At 36.9% G+C, this 13,172-nt stretch overlaps 1 protein-coding gene across 7 annotated transcripts in view; it reads right to left on the bottom strand.

Moving 5' to 3' along the window:
• fryb (furry homolog b (Drosophila)) overlaps positions 1-13,172 on the bottom strand; it is a 163,511-nt gene that overhangs the window by 6,318 nt on the left and 144,021 nt on the right. For all 7 annotated transcript variants that reach the window (XM_049468900.1, XM_022681467.2, XM_049468897.1 and 4 more), the window contains exons 52-58: positions 12,292-12,489; positions 9,695-9,841; positions 9,384-9,544; positions 7,628-7,838; positions 5,567-5,716; positions 2,575-2,673; positions 2,360-2,443 (exon numbers count right to left, since the gene is read on the bottom strand). In XM_049468900.1, coding sequence (XP_049324857.1) covers positions 2,360-2,443; positions 2,575-2,673; positions 5,567-5,716; positions 7,628-7,838; positions 9,384-9,544; positions 9,695-9,841; positions 12,292-12,489 — 1,050 coding nt within the window. The remainder of the gene's footprint in view (positions 1-2,359; positions 2,444-2,574; positions 2,674-5,566; positions 5,717-7,627; positions 7,839-9,383; positions 9,545-9,694; positions 9,842-12,291; positions 12,490-13,172) is intronic.

Raw genomic sequence — 13,172 nt, 5'->3', positions numbered from 1 at the left:
AGCTTAGATTTCCAGATTTCTACTAAGGCTCGGTGAAGCAGCATTAGCGCTGCACTGAGCAAGCCTGAGTGTTCTAGTAAGCCAAATTAGCTAGATGTTCGATTATAAGGTGCACTGTCGATTGTTGGGAAAGTTAAAGGAGCGAAAAATATGGTAGTTCCTCTCTGTGGCTAGCTAGCTACCTAACTTTCCTGTTCCACCTTAAATGGTGCAACTGACAGCAGAGGCTGCAGCATTTAAGGCGGAACAGAAAAAAAAAAAAAGAAAACTAATAAATAATAAACTAACCAGCTTTCTATCACAGAGGAATTAAGAAATGTACATGATAATACTGCTGTACTGCCTGCTCCCTTCTGAAGACCAAATATGCTCTAAAATTAACTAGTTAACCAGCAGTTAGGTTGCTGAACTTTAGCGCTCCACTGCTATATATCTGCATCGGGTGCATTAAGGGGGAAGGGTTATACTTAAAAACAAGGGTTAAGGGAATAAAAGAGAAATAAGATGTTATGCGTTGTCTAAGTGTTATGCTGATCCTGCATTCATCTCACTCAGCTCAGACAAATTAGCCAATTAATTTAATCAATATATGTTAAACAGGTGCCATAAATTAAGATTATAAACTTGGACAGGATTTCCTCGATCCAGTTTCACAATTGTACTAGAAATACTTTATAGAAGGCATTTCCAAACCGAGTAATAACTGGCTAGAATTGTCTGTATGAAGAGACAAACTTGCTTCAAAATGCTTCCACAAGAAAGAGTCAATAGACACAATAGTTATTTCCTTTCCCATGATATCTGGCCTGTCTGTGCTTAATGAAGTTGTGGTTAATGTAGGGTAATTTTAGAAGGTTAGTCTAAATGTCTAAATGCTCACGTCATGCTGCTACAGAAGCATGTTTAAATGAAGTAGACACACACAATGCATCAGTAACAAATCTAGCAGCAAGTAGTGAAAAAAGTTGGGAAAAGAGACGTTATATAACCTAATAATTTCTCACCCTAAAAGCTCTTAATGCACCTGATACATCTCTATATAAATGACTGATGTTGATCATATAATTGTGAATATGAACGCACAAGATTGTGGGCATGCATGAACCTACACTCTACATCAGGGGTGTCCAAACTACGGCCCGCGGGCCATTTGCGGCCTGTTTCCTTTTTTGGAGCGGCCCGCGAGGTATTTTAGAAATAGAATGAAAGTTGACCCGCTGTTAAGCAGGTTTTTATAATGTGAGATTCAAAGTTTGAACACTAGGTGTCAGAAACGGACCAAAGAGTCTAAAAGCGGAGAGAGTGTTCAGTTGTAGCGCAGAAAAACTGACCAAAGAGTCTAAAAGCGGAGAGAGTGTTCAGTTGTAGCGCAGAAAACGGGCCAAAAAGTCTAAAAGTGAAGATAGTGTTCAGTTGTAGCGCAGAAAACGGGCCAAAGAGTCTAAAAGCGGAGAGAGTGTTCAGTTTTAGCGCAGAAAAACAGGCTAAAGAGTCTAAAAGCGGAGAGAGTGTTCAGTTTTAGCGCAGAAAAACAGGCTAAAGAGTCTAAAAGCGGAGAGAGTGTTCAGTTTTAGCGCAGAAAAACAGGCTAAAGAGTCTAAAAGCGGAGAGAGTGTTCAGTTTTAGCGCAGAAAAACAGGCTAAAGAGTCTAAAAGCGGAGAGAGTGTTCAGTTTTAGCGCAGAAAAACAGGCTAAAGAGTCTAAAAGCGGAGAGAGTGTTCAGTTTTAGCGCAGAAAAACAGGCTAAAGAGTCTAAAAGCGGAGAGAGTGTTCATTTGTAGCGCAGAAAAACGGGCCAAAGAGTCTAAAAGCGGAGAGAGTGTTCATTTGTAGCGCAGAAAAACGGGCCAAAGAGTCTAAAAGCGGAGAGAGTGTTCATTTGTAGCGCAGAAAAACAGGCTAAAGAGTCTAAAAGCGGAGAGAGTGTTCATTTGTAGCGCAGAAAAACGGGCCAAAGAGTCTAAAAGTTGCCGTAATTAAGGAGTTTAATATTAAGAGACATCATGAAATTAAACATCAATTTGAAAAATCTTAGTTTACACAACACTGTCAAAGATAGATAAAGAGAGTAAGTCAAGTAAAATGGTGTGTGAATAAAAATAATCAGGGAAATGTATTATTTAAAGTGGTATATTTCATTATTTGTTTAATTACAGAGTCTGTGGCCCGTGACTTCAAATATATTTCTCCTTCTGGCCCCCAACAAAAAAAGGTTTGGACACCCCTGCTCTACACAATATTTTTAGTCAAATGTAAGTGATTATATGATGGAATAGGGGGAATAGGGTTTGATTGTGGGATGACAGATTAATAATGTGAGAATGTGAAGAGAATGTGTATTGGATTAATTCTGCAGACCTTTTCCTCTGTGTCTCCAGGCTGACAGGTGATCACCCCATCGTCAGGGCATCTGGGAAATGTTGCCTTGCAGTTCTGCAGCCACTGAAACAGTGCAGACATAAGCAGGTCAGAATGATCCTGAAGCAAAAAGTATCTGCAGCTGTGCAGCAGCTCTCAGGCTGCTGGAAGCTAAATGTGAAGTGTGTATGTATGTTGGGTCCTGAGGTAGTTACCGAGACAGCTGCTTCCTCTCTGTTGTTGTAAGTGTCCAAGTATTCCTGCAGCTCCAACACACAGAACTTCATTTTCTCCAGCAGCCCGTAGGACATGATCTACAAGCCAGAGAATGAGAAAGAGAGGAAAAAATCATAAAACATGTTTTTATACTAAAAAAGACTAAAAATTAAGAAGAAAAATCTGAATAGGTGTGCATATATACATGTTCAGGTTAAAATGGTAAGTAAATTTAGAACCTGTGTTCTCAGTGGTGCATACTTAATTGAGGTCAGCCACTTATGTATAATGTAATATAAGAAATCTGCTCTCCCAAAAAAACAAATAGTGTTGAATTTATTTAATGCCAGTAAATGATTTTTAGTGTTAAACTTTACTTTATATATATATATATATATATATATATATATATATATATATATATATATATATCTTTATATAGAATATTTCGTTACTAATTTCATTGCTAATTATTTTATCAATATTTGGTGCAATGGTGTAAAAGTTTAATTAGGATAATTCACTTGTTTTTCTTAAAAAAAAAAAAAGAAAAAAAAAAAACCTGTTCCAACTTTTTAAAAGTTTTTAAAAGTTTTACTACTTTATTACTTTCAAAAGACCAACATATCAAACACAAGTGTTTCATATAACATCGAAAACAAAATTTAAATTTTGTTTTAGGTTTTGTTCTTGCAGGGGGTGGTTGCAAATATGTGAGATGAAGCTTTTTTTATTTTATTATGTGTTGATTACACTAATTAAGGCAATCAGAATAAGTCTCATACTGAAAAAATACTTTTAACTATTTTTCCTAGATCTTCATACTTTAAAACAGGTCAGTTTGATCCAAAATGTAACAGGAGGGTTATAAAGCTTCACAATTATGTGCTATTTTGTGTTGGTCTGTCAAAATCTTAAAATCTCAATAAAATACATTTAAGTTTGTGGTTTAAATGTGAAAAGGTGAAATGGGGTATGACTACTGTATATTCCATGCAGGGACGTAACAGTATTAGATATTATCCTGAGGTAAAATTGTTGGTTAATCAGTATGATTATATATTTAATTATACTCAGAGGTGGAAAGTAATGAATTACATTTACTCATGTTACTGTAATTGAGTAGATTTAATGAGTTATTTGTAATTTTTAAAGTAGTTTTTAAAATAGGTAATTTTACTTTTACTCAAGTACATTTTGACACAAGTAATTTACTTTGCTACATTGGAAAACTCCCAATTACTGAGTAAAAAATAAAATACTGGGAAAATAAACAAGTGTCTAAATTAAAAATAATAATCGGGCAGATGCGCCGGCACACGGATGCTCGCGCGTGGAATGACGAGGCAATAACGTCCTCATGTAATACAAAATGTGTCCCGCCGGACAGAGCTGCAGCTTCCAAAACTTCCACATCAAACCTGAGAAAGCATGTGGTGTTGAGTATTTATATCATTAAACATTAATCTGATTAAATGTTAAAAATAACATGTAAATATCAGTTAAAGCAGAGCAATGGCAAGTTAAAAATAAAATAATGAACTGTAAAACTATAAAAATACAGTTTATAGTCACATATATGATCATAACCTTTTAACAGTGAAAAAAAAGGATGATAGAAACCTATACCACTTGTTCTTGAAAATGTTTTATGGTTTGGTCTGAACAAATACTGCCTAAAAGATCCAAATTATTATGTGCAATAATTAATAGTTCATTAAAAAACGTTTTAATTTATGATTTGTTGTATTTTTTTACCTCAAATAATTAAAAGTAACTATGTAACTTTTACTCAAAGTACATTTTAAATTGAGTACTTTTTTTACTTTTACTCGAGTAGATTTTTAGATGGGTACTTTTACTTTTACTTGAGTAGAATTTAAGCGAAGTAAAGGTACTTTTACTTAATTACAATTTTCAGTACTTTTTCCACCTCTGATTATTCTGTAGTTTAGTGTCTATATGTAGAGCTGAAGGGCAGTGATGGTCAGTCAGTCAGTGGTCTGGTTGTCTTTTATCCTACAGAGAAAGTTGCCAGTTGTTATTGTCAGTAAATCAGTCACTGTTCCACTAGCAGTACACTTGAGCCAAACTGTGCTGTAATGAAAAGTAATTCTGCACTATCAAATAGTAATCTTTATTTTTCTTTATATGTGCACACAGTGTCATTTTTTCAATTTAAAAAATCAGTCCTGAGCCCCTGATACTGCACTGCGTGTAATGCAGCCATTAAATGGAATGAATGGAGTTTGAGACCCCTGGGTTAGAGTATTTCATTTTATGAGTTTCTCACGCCTGGTCCTGAAGGCACCCTGCCCTGGATTGCTGCTTTAACACACCCCTGACGTGTTAATGAGCTGATTGGTTGAATCAGGTGTGTAAACCAATGTGCAGGGTGGAGTAGCTCCAGGACCAGATTTAAAAAACACACAAATGAAATGGAATTCACCTACAACGAGGATTCCTCTAAAAGAAAACAGCAGTGATAGTGAACAGTGTATAAAAAACATCAGTCTTATGAGCTTCACCAGCTGGGTGGAATTCCTAACTTTTTATTTTACGACTTCCTGCAAAAATGGCCAACTTCCTGTTGAGCGGAGTCCGATTAAAACAACTTTATCTTTAGCTATGGAGCTCCTGAATCACGTCCAAGCCAATGGACCATGGAACTCAAACTTTTTCGCAGAGTTTGAGGCCTGTGCCAAAATGCCTGTGTTTTCGAGTATCGGAAATGCATCAAAAATGGGCGCGAACTTTAAAAATTATAAATAATAATAATAATAATAATAATAATAATAATAATAATCAACGAACCAAAAACAATAAGGCTTTGCACATCTGGCTTTGCACATGAATAGATACTGAGGGTCAGTCATGCAAAGCATTAAATTCCATCCTGTATAACTGGCCAATCTTTTTATATATATATATATATATATATATATATTTTTTTTTTTTTTTTTTTTTTTTTTTTTTTTACAGCGTGCTCACCGTATCAGCATCCAAAAACAGTGTGGGACAGTCTGAACATGTCGTCAGCATCTGGGATGACCTCACAAACTTTGTGCCGATTCCTCTCAGACTGTCTCCGAGGTAAGCAGCAGCATCGATGGTCAGGGAGGAAAACTTGTTCTGGATGTTCTGCAGAAAGAAATGGGCGTATTTAACATTTTATAATAAATATGTTCTGAATGAAGGATCAGTCAGCTTGATCATGCAGCTTGATTTAGGGTGTCAGTGTGTCTACGCTATCATAACGTTGGGGAAAGTATGCATTTCAGAGCTCAAAATGCACTCTTAATTAATCTTAATTAATCGTGGGTGTGTTTTGGGCATAATATGCAATAAACCTATTACCATGTCACTATTACATTCCCTTTAAGAGCCAAGTTCGGTTCTTGCTATTTTGAAGGCACAGCTACCTGGACTTGTCCAATGCTTCTCAGCAGAGAAAACAGACCTGCTCGTTTACTCTGTAAAGGCCTTAAAATGTCCCAATTCAATATGATTGTGCACCAGTACACCACTCTTGACTTGTAATGCCCCTTATATAAACATGTGTCCATGTGTGAGTAAAAAGAAGTGGTGTATGTACATAGTGGACACAAATGTGTTGATAATTTCCTGCCAAGATAGCAATAAACGTCTGACTGTTGAGGTTTGTCTAGGTTGTATTCAGTCAGTGGCGCACCTTTGTTTTCTGTTGCCAAGATGGCAATACTCCAGAAATATATCCTAAACACACCTCACTACGAGACCACCACGCCCGTCAGTGTACATATATTCACAAGCACTGCTGCTATTTAAACAACGCAGGTAAAAGTTGTGAAAAAAGACTCTTGGCGGGGTGTAAAATAGCAATAAGCCTCGCAACGTACCTTGCACAGGCTATAAGACAGGGCCCTAGTCTACTAGGGTTAGGACGACTCGTCTAAGAAAATACACCACTTACATTTACATTTATATTTAAGGCATTTAGCAGATGCCCTTTTTCAGAGCGACTTACAACAGCGCTTTATTGTTTACTTTAAAATATCCATAGCTATTTGTAGAAGATCAAGAGATACATCAAGCTTGATAATGTTTAGATTTTTTTTTTTAAGATTAGTTTAGAAAGTCTTGGAAAATATGAGTCTTCAGTCGGCGCTTGAAAACCACTTGGCATCATATATATTCCAGCTTTCAGGAATCAGCCCTGTCCTTCTAATCAGAATTATTTCACAACCCTTCTAACTTCTGCTTTTTTTTTCTCTCTTCCTTTCCTTTCTGTTTTCTCTATCTATCTCTTTTACATGTATGGAGATGCCCTGTTCCTGATGTTCCCAGCCTGGCTCTCCACTGCCCGCTGTGTTGTACTCCAGCTCTGCAGCCCTGCACTGATTACCATTAACACACTCAGTATCTGTTTCTGTATTAGCCATAGCTCTATAGTTTGTGCCCATCACATTCTTATATTCATAAATTAGTACCTGTTATATTAGCCATAGTTCACATTAATTCTCTGTACTGTTTTGTTCTGTTATTTGTTTGTTGTTTGTTGTTTGTTTGTACTGAGCGGGTCGACCCGAGTAGGATGGGTTCCTCGGACTGAGTCTTGGTTCCTTCCAAGGTTTCTTCCTCTTAAAGGGAGTTTTTCCTTGCCACTGTGTCACCATAAAATTGGCATCTCTGTGGTGCTGCTCATAAGAGGCGTGGACCTGTTTTTCCTGTAAAGCGTCTTTGTGACAACCTTTGTTGTAAAAAGCGCTATATAAATAAAATTGAATTGAATTGAATCATATGTACACGCTACCACAGAAAATAGTTTTTAAAGATATTGCACAGCCATTAAAGGGCATAGATTTGTCCAGAGAGCAATCTGTTCTACTGTAAAGCTGCTATACAAGAGCATGGACAACACTTCCTCAAGATCATAGCAGCTGTGTCTTCAATGCTCCATGTAAAATTAGTTTCTACGCATCTCTGTGCTCAGCTTTGCTGGCTGGATGTGTCTCTGCTATGTGTTGAGATGTGAATATGTGTGAGTTTATTATAAAGCAGAGTTCACAGTACCTGGAACAGCGAGTAGAAGATGCGGAAGGTGTAAACGGCACACGAGCCGTCCGAGTCACACACCAGCTGGTTGATGTGCGTCCGCCACGCCTCCTCAGCATCGTCACACACCGTTGGCTGAAAGGCAGCCAAGATGGCCGAGAAGAACGGAGAGGGGGGCGGAGGAAAGCCCAGCTCGTCCAGATCATCTCTGTCCTCCCCGAAACTGTAGCTATGACAACAAGTAGAAAAGAGAGGAGGTTACTTTGTATTTTTATTTTTTTATTGTTCATGCAATAAGTTTCTACAGTTCCCATCCACAAGAGGGCAGTGTTTTTTAACCAAAGCAGAAGTTTTTTAAGATAAAGATGGCTGACTACACACTTTTACTTTTATTAAATGTGGAATTCTCTATATTTCTGCGAACATATTAGGGGTGGGCGATATGGCCCTAAAATAATGTCATGATATTGCATGGTATTTTTGCAATAATGATACTTTATTTCAAGAATACACTAATGCCACAAAATGAAAATTGAACTCTATTATTACATACACTATGATATTGCACACCCCTAACTGAGATATAAAAAAATACATTTGATCAGATTTGTAACAGAAGTCAATGATCCTGAATGTCATGATACTAATAATAATGCACTCCAAATGTCTCCATGTATTCAGGATAAAGAGATAAAGACAGATAAAGAGAACCCAGTTAAACAAATTAGACTAAAATTTTGTACTTGATCAATTATTTATTAAGTAAAATTATCCAAAAATACATATTTTTGTGAGTGGCAAAAGTATGTGAACCTATAAGATTAGCAGTTAGTTTGAAAGTGAAATTAGAGTCAGGTATTTTTATTCAATAGGATGATAATCAGATATGAGTGGGCGGAGACTGTTTTATTTAAAGAACATGGATCTATCAAAGTCCTCCTAGGAACTAGAGAATTGCAAAATATAAAACTACAGATGTTGAATGTTCCTTTTCTCATTCGGATTGTGAATCAGTAACACATCTTTTTTTCTATTGTTGCATCGTTTCTAAGTTCTGGCGAGACTTTGCCTCTTTCTTTTAGAAGAAAACCAACATGTCTGTGAACCTTATCCTTGGAGATGTAATTTGCTTTTTTTCACACATCGACCTAGATATAGTTTATATTATTAATATTTTTATTTTATTAAGTAAATACTACATTTACCGATGTAAATACTTGTCCTCAATACCAAAATTTGACATTTTTGTACTAGACTTTACCTCACTTTTGAACTAATAGCTAAAACTTGCCTCTGTTTAATATATAATTTTATTTATTTCGTTTTTCTTTCTTCGTTCCTTTTCTCCCGTTTGTATATTTTTAATGCTGTCTTCTATCGTTGTTTCTTGTATTAACCTGAAACTTAAACTTTAAAGAATAATAATAAAAAATAGATAAAAAATAAAAAACAATGCAAAAACAGACTTAAGCAAACCTCCTCAGCTGTAATTTGTTTTTTAACATAATGTATTTTTTCTCTCTCTATGTTTAATAAATCTAAATATCTGTATTTTATGTTCTTAGCTGGTTTGTTTAATGTATTATACGTCATATACTTGTGTCTCGCTAATACAAATTCCTGTTAAATAATAAAAGTGATTGTGATAATTAGTCGTCATTTAGATATACTGTACGTTTTGCCCCTAAACACCACTTCTTAACAGATACATTTAAAAGGCATTAGAGAAATAGGCAAAGCCTGTAGCAGCATATCATGCCTGTAGCGGACGTACCCTGTAAGACAGTTTGGGTTCAGGTCCATCTCTGATCGCTCAGGCTCTGGTGGAAAGTCCAGAATGAAGCTGGAGCCGCAGTCAAACCCCGGCGGCAGCTCACTCACACAGAACGACAGGTCGTCCTCCTGCACATTACTGTCCTCGTCTTCGGGCAACGGCTACAACAACACACCCATAAATCATCAGTCTCAGTGAGCTCTTTAATTTTCTAATCCCTTAACTGCCTTTAAAAAGTTCGTTTATTGTATTGTGTTCATTTTGTAGCACTGCCTTCCAACCTAAAACGTGATAAACCAGATTTTACTCACAGGTGGAATGATAGTGTCGTCGGGCAGGGACGTCCCCAGGCAGGGCGTGGCTGCATTCAGAGAGTTTGGGTCGGCAGATGTGGTGTCATAGGAGGTGGACAGAGAGTCAGTGTGATTGGTATCTTCTGAAGGGGAGAGGTTCATGGTCTAAACAGAAGAAAATATATTGATAAGTTACTTAAAAAAGCACTGATGAATAGCAGACATGAACAAAAAAAGCATTGTGTGGATGATACAGGAGGGGCGATTCTTGGTTCAGAGGTTTAGAGGTGCTGAGGGGTGCCAAATGAACCCACCCACACCACCAGACTTAAAATAAACACACAGTAAATGAAATTAAGAAGACTACTTAGGCTTCGTTCACATTATAAGCTACATTGCTCAAAGTTCACATTCACTGTAAATGTAAGTGATCTGTATCTGTGTGTAATGTGAACACAGAATCTGTTCCTGAAACGCTGTCTCACACGCTGCACATTGATACCTGTATAAACGCCTCCTTCTTCACCAACAACAAAAACCCTCATATTAGAGAGACGAGAGACTCGTAGCTTTATAAAGGGTTATAAATGGATGAGTTAGCAGCTCATATGTGGAGCATCTTTTGCTGGAGTGGAGAGTAAACAGCTGCTCTGAAGTTCATGCTCAGGTCCAGGAGGTGAAAAAAAAGGACAGGCGGTTTGCTTTTGCTGTTTTTTTGCAGCTATAGCTGCACAGCTGCACCAAGAGATATGCAGTGTGGGTACGAGAGAGAAGCACGTAGCACATGAGTAAAAGCAAAAAGACGCATGAATTCCGATTTGACTGTTCACATTCATGTTGCATGGATCGATACATTTCCGAGTTAGGCCACATATGGAAGTGATTCAAATTTGATAGGAAAAAAACGGATTTGGCACGTTTTCACAGCCATGAAAAAAAATTAAGGCAAAAAAATCTGATTTTAGTCACTTCAGCCTGGTAATGTGAACATAGCCTTAGATCTGATGCACTCTGGACAGATTTGTTACTTTTTTAAATAATCTTTTTAGCACATAAAGAGTTTTACAATACAATTATTAGCTCCTAACGAATCCAGTCCCATCATCCTCCCTTAAAAAAAAAATAATGCATGGAGTAAAGATTTTGGACTCCAATATACCGTTGTTACCCTCCCCAGGAGTGGTTGACTAAAAAAGCTCACTCCCAGAGAAAGGCGTGTAACATTCTGCAAGGTCACAAAGGACTTCTAAGCAACTGAAGGGCTCTCTCACACATTGGTTTATGTAAATATGCATGATTCCACTATAAGAATAACAGTTAACAACAATGGTGTGCATGTCAGGGTTGCAAGGAGAAAGACACTGCTTTCCAGAGAGCAGTTTGCTAAAGATTGCGATGATTTGTGTACTTTATATAGACAGTTTCAATGAGGAAAACAATAACAAAGCTACTGCGCATGTCTGTTCCTTCGACGCTTCCGGTGGCGCTATTTTCAAATATTCAGCTGTCAAAATGAAAGCACATATTTCACTCCCGAACACAAACACGCTATAGTCAGAAATGAATAGAAAGTGATCAAACCTCTTCTCCTGACCTTTTGATAAGGATTTAAGAGGGAAGGTTTTTCCTCGGATCTACCCAGATGTGAATCACTACCTTGTTGAAACGGAGGCAGTGAAAGCGCACCGCAGTTTGAGCGCATATAATTACTTTCTCAGTGGAAAAGTTGGGAATATTTGTTCCTGTAGTAGAGAAGCATCACTATAGTGTATGGTGAGGTTGGAGCAAGTCAAACTCTATCCAGCACGTACTCTGCATGATTTATAGATCAGAAGGAGGGAGGAGTTGTGAGCGGACGCTGTAACTGCAGGGCAGGTCAGCAGTGTGAAAAACCAAAGCAGGCGTGTTTACTATGGAGGACCAAAAATAACATAAGTATAAATAAAAAAATGTTTAAATAAACAAAACGAATAAATAAATAAATGTTGACATAAATAAATGCACATATAAATGAATCAATAAATATATAAATAAGAAACGTATTTATTAATTTATTTATTTACCTAAACAATTATTTTTGCATGTATTTATTTATTTAGATATTTATTTATTTATTTATTTATTCATTTATATGTGCATTTATTTCTATATTTATTCATTTAAACATTAATTTATTTATTCATTTATTTATTTATATATTTATACATTTATATGTGTATTTATTTATACTTATGTCATTTTTGGTCCCCCATAGTTTACTTGTTTAAAGAACAATTTGACCTGATTTTTAATGTTTGTGACTCTCAGATTAGGTGAAGTTTGCATTCATGTTAAATTAAAAAGTTACGTCCACTGTTTTGAACGCTGTTTACCGCTGAACGGAAGTGTTCTAGGAACAGCGACGTCACTTCCTACGCTCATGAATATTCATCTGAAACGGTCTATAGGCTGCAGCAGGGATGATTCTAGGATAAACGGTTTAGTGGTGCTGGTTTAGTGGTGTTGAACACTAGGGTGCAGTTCGCATGAGGGAAGAGCGTAGACAGGAGACACGAGACATCTCTTCTCTTCTAGGAGAATGAAACAGATGATGACAATAATAAAGTGGTTCGTACGAGTTGGGAGTGGGACAGGCTTTGGCTGGTGGAGTTGGACTCCTCCTCAGATGAGTCGTCTGAGTCGTGATGGGGGTCGTGGGGCCCGAGGCTGGGCGTGCTGTCCGAGTGCTGACTCTCCTCCAGCAGCTCCGTCAGGTCTGTGCTGTCCAGAGAGCGCCGCCGCACTCCCCAGTTAAAGCTGTCCATGATGTCACCCTGCACACAAATACACACATTTCTGAGTTTTACAAACAACACAATGCAACAGTTATATATATATTCAACAAATTAGATGCGTATCTTTTAAAAAAAAGAATGTTTCTTACTGTTTGTTTTAACGCAACATGCTTAAGCAGTTAACACATGCAAACGAACAGAATGGATTTTAAATAATAATGAAACAGTACAGCCCTCTCTTAAACCCCTATTAAAACAGGAAAAAAACAGTCAAACAACAAAATGGTTTGTTTAAACCATCCTTTCATCCTTTCATCATTTATTCAAATGAGAACAAATATTAGACTGATGCTTTATGATGCTCAGATATACCAATATCAGATTGATTGTTTAATCAATTTATAGCTCTGCCCTATGATGATTTTTTCATGTGTTGTTTAATATAATAAACCAATATGAAAAGCAGAGAAGTTATTACAGGAGAAAAGAAAGTCATTGTCACCCAGAGAGAGCAAGGCTAATTGTGCTCTCTCAGGGCTCCTGTAGCCGATGGCAAGCTACATGAACAGGATTCGAACCATATTGTAGTGGCAGCGCTTAGCTTGCTGGACCATTCGGAGGGAGCGGAACAGAAAATTCTAATACAATTTTGGGGAAAAAACATCTGCATTTACATTTTTTTTCAGTAAAATATATCTGAAATATTTTAGTGTCTATGGTTC

This window comes from Astyanax mexicanus, chromosome 20, assembly GCF_023375975.1.
Source record: "Astyanax mexicanus isolate ESR-SI-001 chromosome 20, AstMex3_surface, whole genome shotgun sequence".
Taxonomy (NCBI): Eukaryota; Metazoa; Chordata; class Actinopteri; order Characiformes; family Acestrorhamphidae; genus Astyanax; species Astyanax mexicanus.
Note: the sequence above shows the minus strand (reverse complement) of the source record. Positions and strands in the feature narration are given on the sequence as shown.